Consider the following 26,459-nt stretch of genomic DNA (forward strand, 5'->3'; position numbering starts at 1 on the left):
AGTTCATAGAACGGTATCGTTACTGGTTTTGGCTTTTTACTAAGTCATCCTCATATGATCCATTTAAAAAGGAAAGAAAAAGGGAGAGAGTATAATATTACGCAACTAAATCAGAAATGAAATGAACTGTTACTTACAATTACGTATAAATGAATATGTTACATTGTCACTTGTCACCTGAACAGGCCTGGAGAGGTGCTCATAGTTGTAAACATGACTGTGGTCTGATTCTTTGAACTGGAGGCTACTGTTCACTATGTAATAGTGTAATGGATCTGGGAGATGTTATTTTTTTACCGTATTTGTCGATACCGAATTGTAAATGTTTTCTTATATTTTTGTCAGAATTTATTATAATTTGTCTTATTATATGTTAATTTACTTCTGTTTTTGAGAGTAAAAGCATATTGATTACTATTAGAAAATGTATCGAAGAAAAGCAAAGAGACTGATTACAAGTGGAAACTTGTGAATTGTGTAAAATATCTTTGACGTTGGAGTCGTCTTTGACTATAGTCAGTCGGCAGCTAACTCTTGGTGTGTGTTGACGGAAGAACAATGTGAAGGTCGCCGTCATAAATAATTTTGAATTATGTTACTATTATTTTTGTATTAACTAAAAAGAAGAAACTACATTTGAAGAAACTGTATTTGAAGCACCAAAATGAGAGAAACACGCTGAACCACGTCTTTTCTGCAGCCGACAATGATGCATTGTGGAATCATACTTAGACAACTGAAGCCAAGACTAATATCGCCTTGCAAATGTCTAACGGAAAAGGTACTGTCACGAAATATGGCAAATTTAAGTAAATAAAAAATAGTGACCATATTTTCAACTTGTCTTAGCCGGGAAACCATATTTCAACTGGGGGCTCAGCCGGGATAGCATATTTCAACTGGGGACTGTAGGCGGGATATTGTGTTCACGAGATCTTCAACAGTGCTAAGAGGAAGAAAATTTTTGTGTGTTAATACCAGTTTCTTCAGAATGTGTGTTACAGTGTTTGTGTTCATCGGGAAGTAAAAGTTTTGGAGAAGAAAAGTTTCGGCAAAAAATATAATTTTCGACAGAAGAAAATACTTCAAGAATTTTGGTCAACAATCACATGGATGGAAAACGTTGTTTTGCAACAGTAGAAGAGTGTTCCAGATAAGTCACGAAACCCTCGTATTTTGTTAAAACAATATTTTTATCTTGTTTTGTATTGTTGTGTATAAAGTTTTGTTCTTCACAATGACTTATGAGATTTTCGAGAGTATTGTGCCTAAAGTAGAAAGTAGTAATTTAATAGACTTCGAACATCAGGACAGGTCAAATGAAACAGAAAGAACCAATCAATTTGATTTAAAAAGTTTTCTTGTAAATTTCACGAAAGAAATTAAACAATCAGTTGACGACAATAAGACTTACTGGGATGGAAAAATTGATAACAATATTGTTGCAAGTCCAAGCAGTCAATACCCAAGTGGGTGAGCTTTCGAACAGAGTTGGCAGTGTTGAGGAAAAAATTGAATCTGTGGAAGCAAAAGTAAATGAAATTGATGTTAAATTGAGCGGTGAAATTAATACTGTAAAAAACGAGTTACTGGTAGATAGGGAAAGAAATTTAATTGATTTTAATGAGATAAAAGGAGAAATTAAAAATTTGGATGAGAATACAAAAGTTTTAGTAAAAAATGTAGTACAAAAAACTGACAATCGTTTGGTTACTATAGAAGAAAAAGTAGAATGCAATGATTTAGAAAACAAAAAATCTGTCAAAGAACTTAGCGAAAAAATTTAAAGTTTTGGCATTGAATTTCAAAGCAAAAATTACAATGTCAACACATGTAATCTTGTATCTAATATTCCAGTGAAGCACTTTTCGATAGATGGACCCTTAAATCCCGTTGATTTTATGCAGTATTGTAAGGATTGTTTTTTACCTCACTCACCAGATGAAATAAAAATTAAATTTGTGAAAAAATTCTTGGAAGGGGAAGCTTTGACTTGGGCAAACCAGATTGTAACTTTGGGGATGACCTTTTCAGAATTTGAATCAAAATTTCTGGAAAAATTTTGGGATGATCTTAAACAAACTAAAATCAAAAGTGAATTTTTGAATGGGCGAAACTATAGAGAATCAGATGGGAACATGAAACAATTTTGCAAAAGTGAACTTCAAAAACTTATTCATTTAACAAAACCTTTGGATGACTTGATCAAAATTGATACCTTAAAGAGAAGATTACCATCAGCAATGCAGTTGAGTTTAGTTCATTGTCCTGATAGTAATGTAGAGTAGTTTCTCAATTATATTGAAAAGTTGGATAGGGTAACAACAAGAACACATAGTGGGTTTACTCAGAAAGGTAATGGTCAAAATTGGGGAAATGACAACTTTCAAAAAAGGGAACAAAACAATTATCATGGTGTCAGTCAAAATTCAGGGGGATATAACAATTTTCAAAAGAAGGACCATAAATTTTATCCAAAACAAGAACAACATTTTCGCGTTAATAAACAAAATAGAGAACACTTTAGGGATCAAAATCACAGAAATTTTGATAGAGGTCAGTACAATAGAAACTACCAACAATCAGGTAATGTTTGGAATGGGATCAGAAATGTTGATCAGAGACATTGGCAGAACCACAATCAGCAGTTCAAACAGGAACCGGAAATAAAAAACGAGTAGACGCCCCCTTGAAGGTCCGCAAGGTTGAGGCAGAAGGTGAGCATGATGAAAGGACCAATGGATGTGACTATCATAAACCCAAACAGGACAGTTCCAAACCTAAGCTATCACATGAGGTCATTAGTTGTTACTTATTGAAGAAATTTCAAGAGGAAAATAATGATGATAAAGTTAACATTTTCAGTACACAAGAACATACAGTAGATAAAAGTAATTGTGATTCATTTAATTTAACAGAGTTTTACACTTGGGCAGAAAAGAACAACACTTTGTCAGATGATGTAATTTGTAGTAGTTCAGAGATGTGTGTGAATGAAGGAGAGAATGCATGCTGTGAGAATGAAAATGTTGGTGAAAGGGATTTGGTAACTTTAGGAAGGGGAAATAATATTTTGGGGGATAATTTGAATGTGTATGACCTGAATATGTGTAATGATAATGATGTTGTTGATAAAGTTGATAATGATGGTAATGGTATTGATGATGATGTTGAGGAAAGGTATTTCATTAGTTTAAATAGGGAGTTGGGTATACACATGGTTGAAAATTGATTAAATAGTGAGAATATTATAGAAATTCCCAGGGATGTTACCAGGATGAATAAAGCTCACAAGCTGGATGTATGTGAAAGTGTGAATTTTGATGTTGTTGGTAAAGAATCTGACTACACAAATAACGATGACACATGCATAACTTCTAACCTAAGTGAAACTTTTACAGATACTAATGATACACACACATTTCTTATGAATATATGGCTGAACAGTGAAACTATTTCTTTTGACAAGAACTTTAGAAAGATGCTTATTAATGTATGTGAAACTGTATGTCCTGAGTGGTGGAAAAAGATGAGATATTTTATTTTTGAAAAGCTGAAGGATAAGTACTTCAGTAGTATACAATGTGATTTGGATGAAAATTCTTGGCTATTTGAGATAATAGAGAGCACTCATGACAATTTTGTGTCTTGTGCAAATTTTATAACTGTGACAAATAATACATGTAATGATATGCCATATGATTCTGATAAGTATAGGTTTGGGGAAATTGAAAGTGATTTATTACATGAGGATACAGGTTCTGAGAAAAGTGATCAATTTTGCAGTCCTTATATAAAAGTTCAAATTGGTTCATGGATTGGTAAATGTTTAATTGATACAGGAAGTGAGATCTCGGGAATATCTGAAAGGTTAAGCAAGAAATTGAAAGTGGGGAAAGATTATGTTGAAATGCCAGTTGTTGGGGTAAAGATAAAAGGTGCTACTGGGAAGAGCAGTAAATTGGTAAAAAGCCAGGCTTTAGTGACATTTTTAATTGAAGGCAAGTTGTTCACACATGGATGTTTTGTAATTCAGGAATTTAATGAGGATTTTCTTTTGGGTATGAATTGGATAGTAAAAGTAAATACAGCATTTGATTGGGTTGGAAGAAAACTTTTGATAGAAACTCGTGAAAGGGAATACATTCAGACAAATTTTGTGAACACACTTGGTGATCAGAGTAATGGAAATTTTGACAGTATCAATTTACTAAAAGAAAATAGATTGGAGAATATTGAAACTCATAGATTTGATACTGATGAAGTTGAATTTGGGAATTTAGTAAATTTGAAAATTTCAGAAACACAAAACTTATCTGGGGAGCAAAAACAACAGTTAGAAAATCTGCTGTGGGAATACAGTGATGTTTTCAGTGACATACCTGGAAGGGTAAAGGGTTATCGGTGTGAGCTTCAGGTAAAAACTCATGAACCATTTTTCATAAAACCATACAGTATTGCAATATCAAAAAGACCTGCTGTTGAGAAAGAGCTGAAAAAGATGGAAGGATGTAATATAATAGAAAGGAGTATCAGTGCATATAATAATCCTCTAGTAGTAGTTTCGAAAAGAGATGGTGGAGTAAGATTGGTTTTGGACTCTAGACACTTAAACAAAATTTTGTTCAGACAGACCATCCTGAAAATATTGATGAGTTACTCTATAAATTTACAGATATAAAATATATGTCAAGTTTGGATCTAACTTCAGGTTTTCATTAGGTACCACTTTCGGTTAATTCTAGAAAATATACTGCTTTCTTGTACAATGGTAAGAGTTACCAATATTGTGTTGTGCCATTTGGGTTAAATTCTTCTGTTTCCGAATTTATAAGAGCTTTGGATCATGTATTGGGGCAAGAACTTGCGTCTAAACTGATAATTTATGTAGATGACATTTTGGTTACAGGGCAAAATTGGGAGGAACATTTTTTGATTTTGAAGTCAGTTTGTGAAAAACTTAGAAAAGGGGGGATGACATTGAAATTAGAGAAATGTAAATTTGCAGTTTCTGAATTAAAATTTTTGGGTCATGTTGTCACAGACAAGGGAATTTTGGCAGATCCAGAAAAAATTACAGCAATTTCAGAAATTCCTATTCCTAAGACTAAAAAACAATTAAAGTCGTTCTTTGGGTTATGCGGTTATTACCAAAAACATATAAGTGATCAGAGTCTGAATGCACCATGTTTAAGTCAATTACTTAAGAAAAACACTGTTTGGGTTTGGGATAAAAGTTGTCAGGAAGAGTTTGATAAAATTAAGCAAGAGTTGAGGAAGCAACACTTATTACACAGACCTGATTTTAATTTACCATTTTGTTTGAACACTGATAGCAGTAATTATGGGCTTGGAGCAGAGTTATTTCAAGAAAGAGTAGAGAATGGAGTTAAGATACATTGTACCATAGCATTTGCAAGCAGAATGTTGCTCAAGCATGAGAAAAATTATACAGACACAGAGAAGGAACTTTTGGCAATTCATTAGGCTTTTACAAAATTTAGAATTTACCTTATTGGACATAAAACCATAGTATTTTCGGATCACAAAGCTTTGAATTACTTACAAGAGTGCAAATTACACCACAGTAGATTGACCAGATGGGCACTATTTCTGCAACAGTTTGACTTTGAAATCAAACACATAAAAGGTTCTGAGAATGTAGTAGCTGATTCACTTTCAAGTTTACCAATTGGGGGAGAAAAGGAGATTTTTGAACAAGAGGAGGAAAGGCAATTTAAAATTAGATACTTGAAAGGGGTGGAAAATGAAAAAAAAAAAACAATTAGAGCTATGTGTAACAAAATTAGAAAAAAATCAAAATTTAGATCAGAGTTGGAAATTAATCAAAGAATGTTTAGGCACGAAGGGGTATGAGAAACTTGATAAATTTTACAAATTGCATAAGAGGATTTTATTTCGGAGTTGGAAACTGTGTTGGCCAGAGGCAGATGCTGATAAGCTGATCATTTACATACATGAAAGTTTTGGTCATTGTGGGATACAGAAGTGCATTCAAAAGATACAAGAAAATGTTTATTCTTACAATATTGGAAAGAAAGTAAGAAAAGAATTGGCAACCTGTGACAAATGTCAGAGTGTTAAAGTGAGCAATCAAAGATGTGGTGGAGAGATGCAAAACATTATTCCGGAAAAACCTTTAGATCTTATCGCAGTGGACTTACATGGAATGTTACCAAAGAGTAAAGGTGGTCACTGTTACATATTTGTTATGGTAGATGTATTTTCAAAATTAATTAAACTATATCCAGTGAAAAAAGCTACTAGCCATGAAATTATAATAAAAATTGAAAGAGATTATTTCGCACAGGTGGGTAAACCAAAAGCTATATTTTCAGATAATGGTTCACAGTTCACCTCTAAAATTTGGAAAAAGTTTATTGAAAGATCAAAATTGAAGCATATACTTATATCTGTTTATTCTCCGTCCACCAATCCTGCAGAAAGATATATGAGGGAAATTGGGAGACTTTGTAGAATCTATTGTAGCCATAAACATCCAACCTGGTTTGAGCACATTCGAAATTTTGAAGATATTATGAATAGCCTACAACATAGTTCCACAGGATTTTCACCGTATGAGATTATGTTTAATATTAGACCTCCAAATCTTATATCAGAACTTATTGAATTTCCTAAATGTACACCTTTAATTATGCAAGAGAGAGAAGATATTGTCAGGGAAACTATGAGGAAACAAGGGGAAAAGAGGAATAAAAGACATAACAATAGGGTAAAATTAACCACTTTTAAAATTGGGGATCTTGTTCTGGTCAAATCTCATGAAAAATCAAAAATGTTAACTTCAGAAATTAAAAAATTCTTTGATATCTATATTGGGCCTTTTGAAGTCATAGAAAATCCACACCCTAATGCTTATCGTTTGGTGTATCCTAAGTCAAAGAAATTTTTTGGTCTCAGGAATGTTGTCTCTTTAAAACTGTGTAAACAGAAATCATAATTTCAAAATTTAAATAACCTATTATCATCTAAACAAAAGTCCTCCACTGGAATACGCTTGTTAGAACAAAACTGCCTGAACAACCAAGAGGGTATATTTGCATGTATAAATTAATAATTTGAAGTCACATGTTAATTGAAACTGATGAAAAAACACTGTTGTAACAAAGAATGAGAGAGAGATTTATTTTTACTTTTTTACAAAAAAAAAAAAAGTCTCCATAGTGAGCATTTCTGAATTTTTCTAATTTTTGGAAGCTAAGTCTTCCCTGTGGGTGAAGGCATGCATGTGAGGACATGCATGCAAAGGTATAAGTTTCAAAACCAATTTCAGATAAAGGCTCATGATATATGAGCAGTCTATTGTTGTTTATACTGATGGTGTGGGGAGCAAAAGTACTCTTCACAAGAATGTGACTTGTAGTAATATTGTAGTAGAGAGGAAAGTGTACATAAATAATTGCAAAAAATTTAGATAATACTGATGTATCTTTAGCTGAACTAAAAGAAGAAAATCATAAGGAAAAAAAAATTATACAAAAGAAAAAAAAAACACTACACTATATATGTCCAGTATTATTTTTACTGTTACAATATGTAAGCATAATGAAATTAACATTAATATAAAAAAAATTAATTAAATCTTATTATAGGAAATGAGTTTTACCTTCCTATTATTTTCAATCTGTATGTCAGAATATTTCTCATGTATGTTTTATACCAGGTATATTTGTCATGTCAAATAATTTCTTTACTTGAATTTTTTTTTGTGTTTGAGATTGATGGGGAAGTATCATTGCAACAACAGCCAGTAACAAGTCCACAGATTCAAAGAGTCCAAATTTGGAAGAGGTTATCAGACTGCCTCATTAGTGTACTAATTGTGTAATACAGATCCATCACTGAGTGTGGTCGGGATTTTGTTGTATATGTCCATAACAACAAAAGCCCTGGGGAGCAGTTGTAATGGATCTGGGAGATGTTATATTTTTACCGTATTTGTCGATACTGAATTGTAAATGTTTTCTTATATTTTTGTCAGAATTTATTATAATTTGTCTTATTATATGTTAATTTACTTCTGTTTTTGAGAGTAAAAGCATATTGATTACTATTAGAAAATGTATCGAAGAATAGCAAAGAGACTGATTACAAGTGGAAACTTGTGAATTGTGTAAAATATCTTTGACGTTGGAGTCGTCTTTGACTATAGTCAGTCGGCAGCTAACTCTTGGTGTGTGTTGACGGAAGAACAATGTGAAGGTCGCCGTCATAAATAATTTTGAATTATGTTACTATTATTTTTGTATTAACTAAAAAGAAGAAACTACATTTGAAGAAACTGTATTTGAAACACCAAAATGAGAGAAACACGCTGAACCACGTCTTTTCTGCAGCCGACAACGATGCATTGTGGAATCATACTTAGACAACTGAAGCCAAGACTAATATCGCCTTGCAAACGTCTAACGGAAAAGGTACTGTCACGAAATATGGCAAATTTAAGTAAATAAAAAATAGTGACCATATTTTCAACTTGTGTCTTAGCCGGGAAACCATATTTCAATAGTATAAAATAAGTGACTCCTCCATCACAAATGTAAGGATGTCACCACAAAGTAATGTCTTGCTTCCCCCCCCCACCCCCCCACCCCCCCACCCAACAACAGTGTTGCAAATGGTGAAACGTGAGGTATGAATTCTTTGAAGCTTCTTGAGTACATGTGCAAAATTTGCTTCCTCCAACGCACAGTGCAGTTACAGTAATGTTTCAAAATGCTAAGGGATGTGTGTTATAAGCAGCATGTTGCCATTGAGTTTCTCAGTGCCGAGAAAGAAATGATGGCAAATATTCTCAAATTTTTGTGTAAGTCAGTGGAATTTGTATAGTTGACAAGAACACAGAGGGAAGGCCATCAGAAGATTGTTCAGCAGAGCTCCACAATTTGCAGCAGGCGGGAAGACTGCCCACAGCGTCCCGTACATGTTGTAGTTTATTGATGTTCTCATTCATAAGCATCAACACACCGAAGCAACTTTGGTGTCATAATGATCTGGGGGATGTTTCAGTTCACCATGATAATGCTCGGCTTGTTAAAAGTTTGAGGACTTCAGAACGCATCATCAAACAGGTTTGGACAATGTTACGTCATTCACACTACAGTGCTGACCTAATCCCCAAGCTTCCACTTGTTTTGACCCTTAAGGGGTAGTATTCATGGCAGACATTTTGAGGACGACCAGGAGATGACATATTATGAAGACATTGTTTTGTGACTAGGACAAGTACCAACAGGGCATACATGCACTCGTGTCTAGCTGGAGGAAGACTATAGAACTGGAAGGTGATTATATGGAAAAAATAGGGCATGCAGATAAAACATTCTTAAACAGTGGAAAATCCAGGATGGTATAACAGGGTGTATACGAGCCAGGACAACTGGGAGATCTGGGAAAACCTGGAAATTTTTTAAATTCTGGGAATTTTTAATTGTTTTTGTTTTCAGTTAAATTTTTGTAATTGTGACTGGTAAGAGCCAGTACCGTAACAAAGTATATTACTGTATCTCACTACTGCAGAATAATACTGCAGCAATAAAACATGAATCTTCTCAGTCTATTCAAGAAAATTTGTACAATCCCCAGCTAGAAGCCTCTTAAGTTCTGTCCTGGAAGAAGTGTGGAAAATGCATTGTACGAACATGTAACAACGCCTAAATAGAGAATAATTGTGGGATAACGAAACCGGTGATTCTGGCAGGGTTAGTGAAGGTAGCTGGCGAATAAGTTATGAAAACGGCAGGAATAGTTACAGACTTGGTGATGAGAAGATTGTTTGTTAGAACAAGGAGGGAGAAGAAATAGGGACATCACACAAATCATGGAAGAATGACGATTCCAAATTTATATAAAAATTTCGTGCTACTACTACTACTACTACTACTACTACTACTTTTCGATCTTGTGCTTGAGAAACTGGAGCGAATGAATGAAATGTGAAACTATTTCCTGAATAGGCATTTGATATTAGTACTTTGTGAATTATATTTTGTTGTGTTTTAAAAATGACCAATTGTACCAAAACAATCTCATTTATTTGGTGTGTGAGATACATTTTTTGCATTATTAGAAAGGCCTATTTTGTTTTATCTAATGGACAGGGACAAAATAGACGTTATTAGCTCAAGAAACCATACTAGCCATCGGTACTATTTGTGTTAACCGCTTTTTCAGTATTAGACAGCATAATTTAGATTTTCCATGTAGCAAAAGTTTGACGAACTTCGAAGAGGTAGTAGATCCTTTCACACAAAGGAAAGCACAGCATGTAAAGCTGTAGCAATATTAGAGAGAGAAAAAATGCTAAGCGCTAAGGATTGAAGAAATGTGTGCTGTCTTGCTTGTCTCTTGTCTTTACTCGTTTTATGTATCCAATATTTAATTATATGTCGCACAAAACAGCAAGTTATTAGCTAGTAGGCAATAAACAATGCAAATTTTCTGAAGCACTCTTGTTCTCCCAATTACAAATAATACCATCCAGTATTACTTGCAAGTTTTTTTAAAGAGGAACAGGATGTCAAATCGGCCGACTGGGAGCAGGAGAGGTACCACAGGACATTTTAATTTCCACTGCCCTGAATACAGTGTGATAGCATCCATTACAAAATATTGCACGTTTGAATTCCACAGAGTGAAATATAGTGATGTGTGATAGAATAATGCTGTGTGAAGAGGCATGGCACTGCATTTTGGCACATTTAGGACCAAATAACAAGTCTTACATTTCCTCGAACACATGTTTTATGTATCAGACTCTTCGGAGAGATGTGCACTACAAAATGAACATATTTTTGAAAATTCAATTTTTTAAAGTTTTGACATCCAGTCTAACACGCTCGAGGAAGAGGGGGGGTGGCGTCACTATCTAGTATTGCCCCAGTTCGGAAGTATCGGTAGATCCGGGGCTGATGCGCAGAGCAGTCTTGAGTTATTGTGGGGAAGGGGGTAGTCTTCACGTGACCCGTGTTCACATTTAGTGATTTTGCTGTTTACTCTTTGTTTACTGCTCTCACATCAAATGAAAACAAAACGGTTTTCTGTGGCTGAGAGCTATCAAGTGAATTAAAATACATTAACATAATTATAGAAGTCTAAAATATGTTAATAGTTTCAGATTTTGTTTTATTTCCACCTTTCTGACAGTCAAACATTAATTGCCTTGCAGAACACTGAAGTCATTTTTATCAGTTTGCTAAAGAAATTTGGCTTTTATTAATCTTTTCCACTGAGGCACTCAATGTATTTGAAACGAAGTGTTTAAATTCCACACTATTGGCTAGCTTCAACTATTCGCTGCATTTCAAGTGCACGTTTTCGTCTTCCAACATGTGTGGCATTATGCCATAATAAAAAACCAAACATGAGATAATACAGTACTGGTACTACCTAGAAAATTTACATTCCGAAAACCACACTGAAAAGCTTAATATCAGTTTGAGGCCTACTTCATTGGGAATCTGGACATACTAATGTGCACTTTAAGCACACACTTTAAATGTGCACATTTTAGTATGGATCACGAAATTCCAATGCTCTTGGAGTATCCATTGATGTCTTGTTTCTTTTATGACATAATGCAAGATCTTTTAATGTTTTACACGTATGGACATATGGGCCTCCTACGTCGTCATAGCTGCGCAGGCACGGTTGCGCCTGTTAGCTGGTGCTTTCTGGCAACTGCTGAAACAGACCAATTTCTAACAGTTCACGGGAAAATATTATAAATGGTGGTTTGTAAAGCGTTACTTTCAAAGTAAGCTTCCTTTTATGCAAGTTGAACTATGTGCGAGAATGTACTATCAATTTCTTAAATCGCAGAGTGTTTGACTATCATTTGAGAATCATCTCTTTGATGACGAGCCATTTAGAAGAATTTTGAGCCCAGAAGATTAGACATTTATGCCATTATTTAAAATTTTACTGGCACATTTGTGTGATGTATCTTAAAAGTGTAATACTTTCAAAAAAGATCAATATTATATGTGAATGCTGAGTTTCTCTTGTAGCTTATTAACCTTATAGCCCAGTATCAATGTGAAAGCTTGATTTTCTTGTAGCAATGCTATGTATATTAATTTAAACCATTAACTTTTCCTATTGGTGTGTTCGCACTACTTAACAGTGATGTTGCCATTGGCTGAAGATTGTAATAGATTAATTATTCCTTGCTACTGTAGTGTTATCTTGAAGCTGTGAGAAAGGAGGACAGGCATTCCAAGGCGTGGAAACAGAGACGATGCTGAGGGCAGACGAAACTAGGAGAGATATTGTTACATGAAGTAAACAGAAGGGGAGAGCCTTGCGAAAATGCAGACGCATTCCCAGGGCATTAGTTATACTCTTCAAGGAATTAACATGTAACGTCATATGTCGTCTAGACGTAGTAGTAGGTTGTCACCGTAGAACTTTGTAACCAACAGGCACATACTAGTGTATAAAGCCAGCTTGATACCAGCCCTGAGAACAGCAACGTCAGTAGACTCACAAGGGTTAAAAAGATTGCAAAAATGCCAAAAACTGTTGACCCTGCAGTCCCTACTCCGGGGAGCCCGAGGGGCAGGGCTGAATGACTTATAATAATAATGTTGCAAGGCTTATTTGGCAAAGCAGTTACGTTATCTTTCAGCTCAACAGTGTTGATACCAAACTGCATTAACATCCCCGCATTAGGAGCAGTAGTGGGGACCTAACTAAACCATGATTGTCAGGCACCTGCAAGAGACCTACGGGATTGGCTGGATGGCTTTAAGTGGGGAGAAACAGTGCCCCCACGTGACTCTTTAAAACCCCTAGATTTCGCATTTTGGCAGAGTTCTCAGTCAGATGATCTGGGCGCTGAATCCACATCCGTCGACTCAAGCCTCGGTTCAGCTCTGCATAAGTCTGCTCTCTCTCACTTGGAGTGCCTCAGTGATCAGTGTCACATTCATTATGTATTGTTTTGCAATTAAGTTGTTGCCTTAAGATACTGTTAGTGTTTGGTACTTTGGTTAGCATCCACTCCTGGGACTTCTGCACTGGCTTCTGTTGTAACAATGTTACTCATGCTTTTTCTAACCCTAGAGCTAGCCTCCAGTGTATTAGCTAGTCCCGTCTGGAATAAACAACTATTTAAAAACCCTGTTTGTCCGAGAGTCTCCACGAGTTCCCTACCGAGTCTCACTATCTGCATTTCTAGTAAATGCCTGTACTAGTGTTGGCTCAGATAGAAGAAAACAATCAAATGCCTTCACTGTGAATTGTACTTCTGCTCTGTACCGCTCCAGAGCGTAGACTGACCAGCAACCCCTTTTTCCCTCTCCCACCTATGTCAGGACACGACACTATATCATGTGTCCTATGCTCTGAATATCCGCTGTCATTGGCTGGCGAGATCACGTGACATGAGCTATGACTGGCTTACAAAAGCGCATCGCAGTCTCCGGAAAGTAACATGCGGTGTTTGGTGGAAATCGAATTTGTACTTTCGTAATATGAAAATATGCAGCGTACAAGTTGCTGCACATCAAAGATCTTTCCAAAACGTGTTTTTTTTCCTGTGTTTCCTTTTCTAAAGTGCCAGGAAATTCTATGCCCGTGCATAAAACCATAACCATTCAAAGGATTGACAAGTTTTACGGTTCTGAGGGAAAATATACTGTCATTTAACATGGAAAAAGTGTGTTTACACCTGGAAAAAAGCAAATTTTAAATCGGAAAATCCGAGAATTTTTTTTTCCTTGTCCACGTATACACCCTGCATTATGATATTATGGAAAGGGTAGATTTGTACTACACACTCACTCACTCATTCACGTAAATGTAACTGTCACACACGACAACTGTCTCTGGCTGTGAAGACAGAGGTTATATGTGAGACAGTTGCATGCCAAACGCTTACTTGTTTAGCAGTCTTTTTGTTGTGCCTGTCTGCAACGGAACATTCGGGAGTATTGGGCATGGGGCTGCAAACTAATGCAGCACCTACTTCCTTTTTTGTGTTGCAGTGCCTCTCCTCCAACCATCCTTCCTTATCTTCCTTATGTTCTCATGATGGCAGCCTTTTATGTTGACCTAGCTATCCCCTAGGTTTTCCTTTCTTGACATATTCATTCATTTATCTTACATCACCTTTCAGTTGGAGTAATTTTTGTGTTTGATCTAAATTCTCAATTTTTTTTCTGTATAGTGTGGCCTGACAGGGGAAGAATACCTTAAATTGCTCCTACTGAATGCAATGTTACAGATCATGTGTGCACTAAAACTGTGTAGTCTCATATATGCACATAAAAGCCAGTGTGGTAGCCAGTCCTATGTGGGGGTCATTATCTGCCTTATTGGTAGAGCCTCCTGACAACTCAAGGATCACATTGCTGATGCACAAGCTACTAACTCCTCAGGCATGTGAAGGAGTCTACTTGGGGCATTTGACTCCCGGCAATGACTGTCGTGCCAGATGAATTGGTTGCAGCTGGCTGGCTTCTGTGGTGGGAATCCTGGATTGGAATGGGTGACATCAAGGGGATGTTTTGCATATGAAACATATCAAGTTAAACCTAAACAATGGATGCTCTAATCTGTCAGGTCATCAGACGGGTCTAGAAATTTCAATAAAGATGGTGCTAATCTTCCTCCTTTCCCAAACTTGGTATACTGTGGGAAGAGGGACAGGCCAGACGATTGGGAGCAAAACATTTCATCTGATACCTGCTATCTTTTCAAACAGATGGAGGACGAAACCATTATTTTTTTGAGGGGCACATTGGAGATAAATTTAGAGAAGTTCAGTCACTGTGGAAAAATGCACAGTGGATCGTTACTGAATAAAGCCTCCTCTGCTGCACACACTACTGGTCTCCAGACATGTGAATGACTGAGTGACGTATCAGTGACCATTGCACCACAGAAAATTTTTAATATAGTCCAAGAAGTCTCCTTCCACAGATACCTAACACTCCTGGCAAATGAAGCACTATGGGCTCATTTCAAACAGTGCGGCACGCATACAAAAAGCCCCGAGTATAATCTGACAGATACAGGCACTTTCATTTTAGCCTTTGAAGAAAAATTTTTCCTGGGGAAAATTAGTAATGGCACATAGGTACAATGTGAAACGTCACATCCCGCCACCGATGGTTTCTGATGCATATGTTTCAGTCTTACGTCGTCCCACCACAGGGTGGACACGAAGTGTGGAAGCTGCATATGATCACTCCACACAGGTAGTTATTGTGGACAAACGTGCTCTGTGTGTCAATTGTTGGGAACATTTGCCCCAATGTTCACCAGTTTGTAGCCCACTTTTTAAGAAAGAAAACAGGATATAAGAATATAACTGTGTGACACACACACACACACACACACACACACACATCCTATTAACATGCTGACCAATTATGTGGAAGTCGCAGACATCCACCACCATAGAGCGTCAGATTATTTAGGTAGCAGCGAGTACAGCAGCGGTCTAGCTCACTTCCCTGGGACACTCCTGACTATAGCCTTGAATCTGATGAACACTCGCTGTCCAGAGTAATATGCTGGGTGCTGTTACTAAACAAGCATTTGAGACACTCACATCTGAGAACCTATCAATGTGATCATACCTTCATTGAGTTTGTTGTGGGGCATTGTTTCAAGTGGGTGTCACAGTCTGTAATCTGCTGCAAACTTAGGCTTTGCTTTCCTAGCTTGTTTGTAATCTGATTAATTCATTTCTTCCTTTATCTTTCTCTTACCCAAGAATTCATTCCCAAACTGCACTCTAGCTGTTGTGTTTATTGAGATGTCAGCACCAATTCTGACTGGCTTTCAATATATATCTTTTAAGATGTTGTTTTCATTTTGTTCCTCGTCATCCTCGGAATTGTTGTTCTTATGAAATTTAAGTCTACCGCTTACAGTCAGTAAATATTTATGTTGCTTTGGATGCATGTTTCGAAACTGGTTGTGGTAACTGATACATGGAAGTTGTGGTTAGTATCAGATTAGATCAAGAATTGGCAGCCTATGCTTGTGAATTCTGCTATCAGAAAAGTCACTTATAATTGTTATAAGAGGGTTGGAACTTACGTAGTGGCATCTATTTATTCACAACTGATACAAAAGAGTTACATGTTTGCACCTGTTACTGTCTTTCGAAGTAGTCACCAGTGTTGTGGAGAACCCGTTGCCAGCGATGTGGAAGGGGCAGTGTACCATTAGCAGAACCTGTTCTGTTGATGGTGCGAATGGAGTGGTCTAAAGTTATGGTGGTTTTCGTGTGCGACTGTGATGGTGTTATGCTAACGCATTATGTTCCTCCACAGCAGGCCGTCAGTGCACAGCTTTACTTTTCGTGTTTGGAGCATCACCTGCAACCAGCTTTGCGAAAGAAGCGGCGATGCTTTCTGTGCGACCCACCCATCATTTTGTATGAGAATGTGCGGGCCCATACTGTTCAAGCTGTGGGTGCTCTGTTCAGTCGATGGGACTGAGAAGTACTGTACCATCCACCACATTCCCCAGACTTAAGTCCTCGTGACTTTGATTTGATTCCGAAGATGAAGGAACCACTTTGTGGCATTTGCCTCAGAACTGTTCAGGAGATTCGACAGGCAGTAGACCACTCCATTCACACCATCAACAGAACAGGCTCTACTAACGGTATACTACGCCTTCCCCATCACTGGCAACGGGCTCTGCAAAATGCTGGTGACTACTTTGAAGAACAGTAACAGGTGCAAACATGTAACTCTTTTGTATCAGTTTTGAATAAATAGTTGCCAGCATTTAAGTTCCAACCCTCGTACTATATCCTCACTGGGAAGGTTAAATATTTTCAGAAAAAACTTAATCCTTTATTATTGCCCTTAGCAGGCAAAAGAAAACAGATGATATCTTCTGAAATTAATATTAGTTTTGTGAAAGATTCAGGTGAAAGAAAACAATTTGGAAATGTTACTTAACACATACATTTTTTTATTCTCTGTTTTTTCTCTGCTCATATTTCTTGTATTTAAAAAAGAAATGAATTATGTAGATGCACCTGCAATTTTTGTTGTGAATGAAGCCATATAGACTGCTTAATATGTTTGTTTGTTTATGGCATTTTGAATGCTACTATTATTAGTTCGATCTTTTAAAAGAACAGAAGAATGAGATATGTTAACTAAATGTTACCGGGTGACAAAAACTAAAAATTATTCCAAAAATAATACCTTTATATATGTGTTCTCTTGCTGCTCATAAAAAGTGATTTAAGTGAATACATTTTCACAATCATAAAATTAACATTTAGGATGGCAGAATTAGTAAATGTGGAGTGTACAAAATTGTAACAAGAAAGGAAACCATGTGTGTACAACTTGAAAAACAAACGCAACATATTTACTACTGGTGCCATCTTTCGGCTTTATCACTTACATTTCTATTTAGACTTTTGAGCTGAGTTTGGCAGTTGATAGCACTCTAGGGCATAGGTTTCATCACAATCGACACTGAACTTTGTTTACAAGCTTTAGGTTGTGGTGAATGAATATTCAGTTCTTTACTTTCGTAGCTTTTGTTGTCTGGCATGGTATAATTAACACTGCTCATTCTTATGTTTCTCTAGTCTTAAATACAGATCTGATGGTGGCATGAGTAAAATAAATAAATAAATAAACATATCAAATGATGTAGGTGGTTTTATTTGTAAAAATTTTATGGACTTCTATGGTACTTTTTATTTTATTTCAGAGTAAAGAACACATTTCAGATTCTGTCGCTGGATTGCAGAAATTGACTCATATGTGGATGGTGCTCAGACTTTAGCCCTGAAATATTTCATCACCATTGATGTTCTCTGTTTGACAGGTTGTTGCTGTGGGACTGTGACAGCCGCAGCTACAGCTACTACGTGGAGGTGTCGGTGAACACTTGGGACTGGGAGGTGGTTGCCGACAAGACGAGAGAGGCATGCAGGTCCTGGCAAACCCTTACCTTCAAGCCCCGGCCCGTCGTCTTCATCCGCATTGTTGGGACACACAACACTGCTAATGAGGTCAGTCACTGTGGAAAGTTGCTTGGTGACTGTGGAGATGGGCTAATGTCAGGCCGGACGCGCGCGTGCGCGCCCACACACACACACACACACACACACACACACACACACACACACACACACTCTTCTTTTTTATATAAAATATAGCTGTGTTCACCCGAATAACACATTTTTAGCTTGTACAAAATCTGAGGCATCCCTGGGTCTTACATTTAAAGGGAAGCTTACACGTCTTGTACATTTGAAATACTATCACGAAAAACTCCAGAAATCACTTCACTCAATACGGTCCTACTTTTACATTCCCAGAATTACATTTTTCACGATGTTTTTATCAGTCCCTTGAAATTCTCTGTGTTCAGGACATTTATTCCAACTTGCTTTTGCATTGTCATGATTACAAATTTCCTGCTATTAACGGCTGATGAAACTTTAATGAGGAGAAACAGATACTCTGTTCTCCCTATTTATGACTCGGTGGAAGTCATTAAAGTTGGAGGAATTCGTGCTGTTAGTGCTTTGTCTCTTAACACTGCAAACCTAACAATAACTATACCAGACGTAGTGCTGTTTATAGTTTATCGAAGTGTCGGGTAGAGCTAAAACTTTAGTATTAGACTGAAAAGATGGAAAGTTTGCAGCGATAAGCTCTCTAGGGTAATATACAAAGATAATATACAAACTATGTTCGAACTGTCGCAGATATAGAGCCTCTTGTGAAAAAAGTGTGAACTCTGTGGGAACTGTTGGCATATTATTTTGTGGAAAAAAAGGTGGGGTGATGGTAGCGATTTTCAAAGCATTTGTAAAGTTCTGAACTAATAGGAAAGCCTTAACAATTTAATACGATAATATTTGTTACATACTTTTGGCACTTACCTTGGAATATGTTGTGATTTCTGAGGTGTTGGTTAGGATGGTACCCAACAGCAAAGGTAAAATTTTACTGCACCATTTCTGCACTAAAGTCCAGGTTTTGTAACCTGCTTCAGATTTCTGCTAGCTGTCTGATGCAGACACCAAAACTTTTAAATATATTTCTCAACTAGGGGGGAAAAAAGCCATAAGAAATTGAAACAAACTGTATAATTATGGGTTTTTAGTTAAAAAAGCATGAATGACCAGTATGCTTGTGGAATGAAAAACCAATATATTTTCTTAAAAATTTCCCTCAATTTTGCATTTTTCTCAAATTTGCTCTGTGAAAAGTGTAAAAGAGGGATTCCACTGTATTAAAAAGTATAAGTGTTAAAACTTCTTTCGAGGGGACTGCACATACTTATCATCAGTTTCATCCACATTTATGGTGTGTGCAGGGCATGGTTAGAAACGAAAGTGACGGAAGTGAGAGCTCCATAAGGCCAAGCAATTAAAATAGCAGTTTTGGTGGGGGTCAAGCAAGGCCTGAGTGACTTGTGTTAGCGTGTTTTCCAGTCAGCGGTTGGTGCAGCGGAAAAAAGTGCGAAATGACACTCTGAGGGTTGTGGGGTTGAATCCTTGTGCAGAATATATTTTCTTTTTTTAATTTTTACGTTATTTACACTGCAAATAAACCTAAACAATCCTCAATATATTTTCATAAAAGGTACAAAATAGATTGAAAATATAGCCGTAATTCAAGGATCAAATTTCTTCTGTTAATTTCTCCCCAGGGGGCCCACAGTCCTTGTGTGGGTATGTGTGTGGTGTGCACGGGGCCCTGAGCTATTGCAGTCTCCTTTCCTTTCCGGGCTGCATTACCATCCCTGTTCCTCTCCCTCCCTATCCTTACTCCTTTGTCCCTGTCCCTCCTTTTTCTTCTTAGTGGACTTCTTTATGTTGGCCTGGCTATCCTCCTGGCTTCGTTTTGGTCTGTACTATTGTTTAGTTTGCTCTTTCCATCTCCTTTTCGGAATTTTTGGTCCCCTTGGGATTTGACCTCCATTTCCAAAGTTTTCTGTTCAGTGTGAGCCATTTGGGGATGAACTCCATACCTAGCTTCCACGGTGCAGGTTCCTGTCCCCCTCCCATCCCCTTTCCCTTTGCACCCTGGCTCCCCCCCTGCTAGGTCACCAGCACAGTAGCCAGTTTGTGTGGTGGTGCTGTTAAGTACCGACTTGGCTGAGCCCCCTGAAACCACAGGGATCACACTGCTAGTACCTGAGCTGTTAACACCTCGTGTATACCCAGTAGTCGATGCTCATCACTTTGGGGTGCCAGAACTCCTGGCAATGGCCGCCGTGCCAGATGGCCCTTGCTGTGGCTGGTTGGCGCCCACGGGGCGAGCCCCTGGCCGGAGTGGGTGATACTAGGGCGGGCGCCTTGAGCATGAAGCGACAAAAGCTTCACCATCGTGGCCATTCTGTGGCCATCTCATAAGTGGTAGCAGGCGTGACACTCCTTCCGTTCCTTCGGCCCTCCCCTCCCAGGCCACCCCCTGGGAGGAGGATCAAGCTCGCCGGCTTGGGTTGAAACCTTTCCCTCGGTACCTGGTTTGTACCAGGACGGATGGCGGAAGTTTTGCCACGACAAAGCCTTTGTTTTTCGTGGAGACAATTGAAGATAAGTATGGTAAAGTGGGATCGATGAGTAAAATGCGGTCCAGTACTTTGCTCATAAAGACATCTTCTGCTGCTCAATCTGACTCTCTGCGCGCTTGTGACCGTCTCGGTGACGTCCCAGTCTCTGTCATGCCTCACCAATCTTTGAACTTGGTGCAGGGCATTCATTTCCACTGACACCTTCTTCTCCAAACTGACAAGGAGCTCCGTGCTAACCTCGAGCGGCAAGGGGTTCGTTTTATCCACCGTGTGCTGTGCGGCCCTCCAAACTGTTGCACCGCTACGGGCACATTTATCGTGGCCTTCGAGGGGGATGTCCTCCCAGAGAAGGTCAAGGTAATGGCGTATCGGTGTGATGTAATATCTTATATTCCACTACCAATGATATACTTTAAATGCTTACGATTTGGACACACGTCTTCTGCTGCACCACTGATCCTCTCTGCGGTGACTGTGGACGCCCCCTCTGTGAGGGGAGTGCCTGTGCTCCCCCTCTAGTGTGTGTAAATTGTCTTGGACAGCATTCTCCACGCTCGCCTGTATGCCCGGTGTTTGTGAAAGAAAGGAGGATTCAAGAGTACAAAACCTTAGATCGGCTCACCTACACTGAGGCTCATCAAAAGTATGACCAGCTCCAGCCCATGTCTATGTCTTCTACTTTTGCTTCCGTTACATCCGTTCCCACTTCTATCCCCTCCTCTTCCCAGCCCCACCCCATTCGCCCCATGCTTTCAGCCTCCTCCTCCCTCTCCCACTCCCCCTCCCTGTCAGTACCCATACTCGCCCTTTTGGGTGCAGTAGCCTCGTAATATAAAGCCAACAGAACTCGTCAGAACGTGACCTACAGGCCTGCAAGTACTGATAAGATGCTGTGTTGACTTAGCTGCTGCTAGAGCTCGCAGGATCGCGCTATAGTTTTAACTTAGCGCGATCTGCTGGAAAGGGTCTGCTTCCGGCCGCCATTGCTGTTTTTCTGCGCGCTACTTCCTGCCACGCCCAGCGAACTTCCTGCCGCGCCTTGGCTACTGCTAATTATCTGCAGGATGTGTGACGTATGGTGCAGCTCTTATCAGTACTTGCAGGCCTGTATGTCACGTTCTGACGAGTTCTGTTGGCTTTATATTACGAGGCAACTGCATTTAATTTAACATGAGGCAACTGCATTTAATTTAACATGAGGCAACTGCATGTTTTACACAGCCATGGATCGTTGTTTTTGGTTTTGTTGATTATATTAATTGATTGATTGATTATGCAGCAGTTCCGACTGCTGGGGAGGTGGGTGGGTTGTTTAATATTAATTTATAATTTCTACACATTGATCTTGCCAAAAGCCGAGAAGCGATTCTTCTTAGTGTGGTTATTCTGGGATCAAATATATTCTTTATTGTTTAATCTTTATTTATTGACCAGTATGTAGTTGTGAAGCATCCTTATCTATCTCTCCCACCAGAGAAGTGCTCACCTACTTTGGTGGCCGCTGGTACTGGAGCTTCCTCCCCGGACTCCTTTTCCTGGCACCCCTATGAAAGGATATCTACTGCTCCACATCGGCAGCATGATCCGTGGCCAGTGGACGCCAAGATTGCCTGGTGTAATTCTGTGCCCACTCTCACTGAAGTCTGCCCTTCTCTTCCTTCCCAAGAGAAGAAGCAGAAACACAGGGTCAAGGGAAAGGCCCGTCTGGTACCCCCTGAGGTGCAGCCTCCCCATCCTCCAGTCAGTGAACCAACAGAGTCTGACCCCACCTGTATGGATATTACCCCATCCTTTTCGGCGACAAATGGCGACTCAGCTTTGTGACTGACTCCGGCCCTTTCACTTCCCATTTGGACTTCGGCTTGAGAATTCTCCAGTGGAATTGTAATGGATATTTGCATCACCTTCCAGAGTTGCGGCCCCTTCTTTCCTTCTACTCTGCCGTTTATATTGTGCTCCAGGAGACCCATTTTGTCAATTCTTACTCACCCGCCCTTCGTGGGTTCCACGCTTTGTCGGAACCGAATTGGCCTCTTGTGGGCTTCTGGTGGTGTTTGCACCTTGGTCCGCAAGGACATTGTTAGTAAATGGGTTCCCTTCCATACCAGTCTGGAAGCCATTGCTGTCAGGGTCCATCTGGCCACTCCAGTCACAATCTGTATCCTCTGCCTCCCACCTGACAGGCTGCCCACATCCCACCCATGCCCTCACCACCCTTCAATAACTCCTTTCTCCGTTCCTGCTATTAGGGGAGCAACGCCCACAACCCTCTTTGGGTAGTCATACGACTGCTGCCCTGGGCAGGACATTTGAAGCTGTTCTGGCAGGGCTTGACCCCTGTTTACTAAACACAGGTGCTCCCACACACTTTAGCGTGGTGCACAGCACTTTCTATACCATTGACCTCTCCATCTGCAGTCCCGGCCTTCTTCCCTCCATTCAGTGGGGAGTCCACGATGATTTACATAACAGAGACCATTCCCCAATTGTTTTGACCTTCCTTCAGTGTATCTCACTCCATCACCCTCCCAGGTGGGCATATCTAAGGCTGATTGGGGTGCCTTCTCCTCTGCTCCCATCCCCCCTGTATTGCCACAGGACAGTGTTGATGAATCTACTCAGACTTTAACTGCTGCCATCCTTTCAGCAGCTGTTTCAGCAATACCTTCTTCCTGAGTTTCCCCACACCCGAAGATGGTCCCTTTGATGGACTCCGGAAATTGCTGCAGCCATAAAAGACCGCTGCTGTGCTCTTCAACACTTCAAGCGGCACCCTTCTACTGATACGTGCCCGGATCCGCTACCTAATCAAATTTCAGAAACTGATTTGCTGGGAACGATATGTAGCTGCCATAGGACCACACATCCCGTCTTCCAAGTCTGGGCGAAACTCGGGCGAATTTTTGGCCACCGTTGTCCCACTGGGGTTGCAGGAATTTCTGTGCAAGGTGTTGTCCTTACCAATCCGGACTTTGTAGCAGAAAATTTCGCTCAACACTTTGCTCAAGCTTCGGCATCGGCTCAGTATCCGCCCAAGTTCCTTTTCGTGAAAGAGCGCTTGTTTATCACTGCTTGGTGCCATATGAGGCTCCATTCAGCGAGTGGGAATTTGCCAGCACCCTCGCCCTTTGTCCTGACACAGCTCCTGGACCAGATCGGATACATAACCAAATGCTCCAACACTTATCGATGGCTGGCGACCATCATGTACTGATCCTCTTCAACTGTCTGTGGAGTGAGGGAGTCTTTCCTACCCAGTGGCAGGAAAGCATTGTTGTTCCGGTGTTGAAGCCAGTTGGGTAGCTACCTTAGCTAGCCTTACGAACACCCTCTGCAAGCTCCTTGAATGCATGGTGAGTCGGCGGCTGTTTTGGATTCTTGAATCCCGCGACCTTTTGTCATCGACTCAAAGTGAGTTTCGCTGTGGCCGCTCTACGGTGGATAACTTGGTGCACTCGGAGTATGCTATCTGGTTGGCTTTTGCCCATCGGCAACACCTCCTTGCAGTCTTCTTTGATCTGCATAAAGCCTATGACACCACCTGGTGCCACCACGTCCTCACCACTCTTCACGAATGGGGCCTTCGTGGGGCTCTGCCCATTTTTATCCGTAACTTCCTTTTGTCGCTCTTTTTGGGTCCAAGTTGGCTGCTCCTACAGCACTCTCCATCGGCAAGAAAATGGGGGGTTCTGTGCTGAGCGTTCCTCTCTTTCTCATAACCATTAATGGCCTGGTAACAGCTGTTGGGCTGACAGTGTCACCTCTTTGTATGCTGACGATTTTTGTATCTACTTCGCTTCCTCCATAATGTGTGCTGCCAAACGCTGTCTACAGGGGCAATCTACCGGGCGCACTCATGGGCGTTCTCCCATGTCTTTCAGTTTTTGGTGGCCAAGACGTGTGTCGTGCATTTCTGCTGTTGCCGTACAGTCCATCCCCATCCGGAACTGTTCTTCAATGGTCAGCCCCTCGAGGTAGTGGACACCCATCGCTTCTTGAATCTGATCTTCGATGACCGGCTAACACGGCTCCCTGGTCTTCGCCAGCGGAAGAGGATGTGCTGTCCCATCTCAATGTTCTTAGGTCTCTGTGCAATGCTGCTTGGGGTGCAGACCACTCTGTTCTCCTGCGATTGTATCAAGTGTTGGTCCAGTCTCATTTAGACTATGGAAGTCCTGTCTACGGTTCTGCATTAACTTCGACGCTGCAGATCCTAGACCTCATCCACCACCGTGGGGTCTGACTTGCAGCTGGTGCCTTCCGGACTAGCCCCGTACTTAGCCTTCTCGCAGAGGCAGGGACTCCACCACTGCGAGTTTTGCGCCAACAGCAGCTGATATCTTATGCGCTCTGCATTCGCTGCACCCCAAAGCACCCCAATTATGGTCTCCTTTATCCAGACATGGAGATCACCCTGCCGCAGCGGCGACCACGATGTGGGCTTACTATGGCTGTCCGCATTCAGTCGCTCTTTTCTGAACTTTCACACACATACCCCTCCTTGGTGCGTCTCTCGGCCACAGATCTGTCTTGATCTCTCAATTGATTCAAAGGATTTTGTCCCTCCGATGGATCTTCACCACCAGTTCTACTGTCTCCTCAGTTCATTCCAGGGTTCAGAAGGGATTTATACTGATGGCTCCATGGTTGCTGGCCACACTGGTTTTGCTTACACCTAAGGCGTGACGCACAGAACTTCGTTCCTTGCCAGATGGCTGTAGTATGGTTACTGCAGAATTGGTAGCCATCTTGCGCGCTCTGGACTGTATCCGCCCGTGCTCGGGACTATACTTCACTATCTGTAGTGACTCATTGAGCGGTTTGCACGCTATTGGCCAGTGCTTCCTTTGCCACCCATTGGTCATCGGTATCCAGGACTCCCTTTCTCTCCTTGCTCAACATGGATTCTCAGTGGTTTTCATTTGGACCACATGCCATGTTGGGATTCCTGGCAATGAACTTGCCGATCGACTGGCTAAGTTAGCTACTACCAGGCCGTCTCTTGCTATTGGCATTCTGGAAATAGACCTTCGCTCGGCATTACATCATCAGGTTTTCGCCTTTGGTATGCAAAATGGCACACTCTTTCTTCACCGAACGAGCTCAGGGTGATTGACGATTCTACAACTCCATGGCAGTCCTCCTCCTGGGCCTCTTGTAAGGCATCTTGTTGTCGTCTGCCGGCTCCGTGTTGGCCGTACTTGGCTGACTCACGGTTATCTCCTCCGTCGTGAGGATCCCCCTCTCTCCGTTGTGGATCGATGTTGACTATGGCTCAAATCTTATTGGACTACCCCAGCTTAACCACCCTGCAACAGACTTTCAGCTTTCCAGACTCGCTACTGATGGTGTTGGCTGACAGTGCCTCAATGGCGGATCTTGTTTTACGTAGTATTCGTGATGGGGGGTTTTTATCGCTTTATTTAAGGGAGGGACCTTCCATCTTATTGGTGAGTGGGGGGTATGGCAGGCCCTCTTGCTCACCCCTTTGCCCCAACTGGAGTGACTTCAACTGGGCTTGGTGGTTCACCCCGGCCCTCTGCCTTCCCACTCCTTTCCTTATGGGGTCTGTTATGTCTTGAGCATCTCTCTTGTCTCCTGTGCTTCTTCCTTCACGCTCCTGCCATTAGTCACTTTCTTTCCCTCACCTCTTCCATCCTTTTCCTTCCTTCCCTGTCAATAGTTTTATCATTTTATGGATATTGTAGTTCCCTCTTTTAATGTGGGATTTTATCAGTTTTAGTTAATCTAATGTCGGAGGGACTGATAACTGCATAGTTTGGTCCCTTCTCCAACCAACCAACCAATCAATCAATCTTCTGTTAATTTACTCATGGGGGAAGACAGACAAATTCACAACTATAGAGCAAGATTTCTCAAGATGGTGAAAGATT

General features: G+C 40.2%; 1 protein-coding gene across 1 annotated transcript in view; it reads left to right on the forward strand.

The window, feature by feature from the left end:
• The window catches only part of LOC124550881 (BTB/POZ domain-containing protein 9), a 132,197-nt gene that overhangs the window by 102,501 nt on the left and 3,237 nt on the right, over nucleotides 1–26,459 (forward strand). The window contains exon 9 of the mRNA XM_047125640.1: nucleotides 17,860–18,046. Within this exon, the coding sequence (XP_046981596.1) occupies nucleotides 17,860–18,046 (187 nt within the window). The remainder of the gene's footprint in view (nucleotides 1–17,859; nucleotides 18,047–26,459) is intronic.

The sequence above is a fragment of the Schistocerca americana genome, chromosome 9, assembly GCF_021461395.2.
Source record: "Schistocerca americana isolate TAMUIC-IGC-003095 chromosome 9, iqSchAmer2.1, whole genome shotgun sequence".
In the NCBI taxonomy this organism is placed as follows: Eukaryota; Metazoa; Arthropoda; class Insecta; order Orthoptera; family Acrididae; genus Schistocerca; species Schistocerca americana.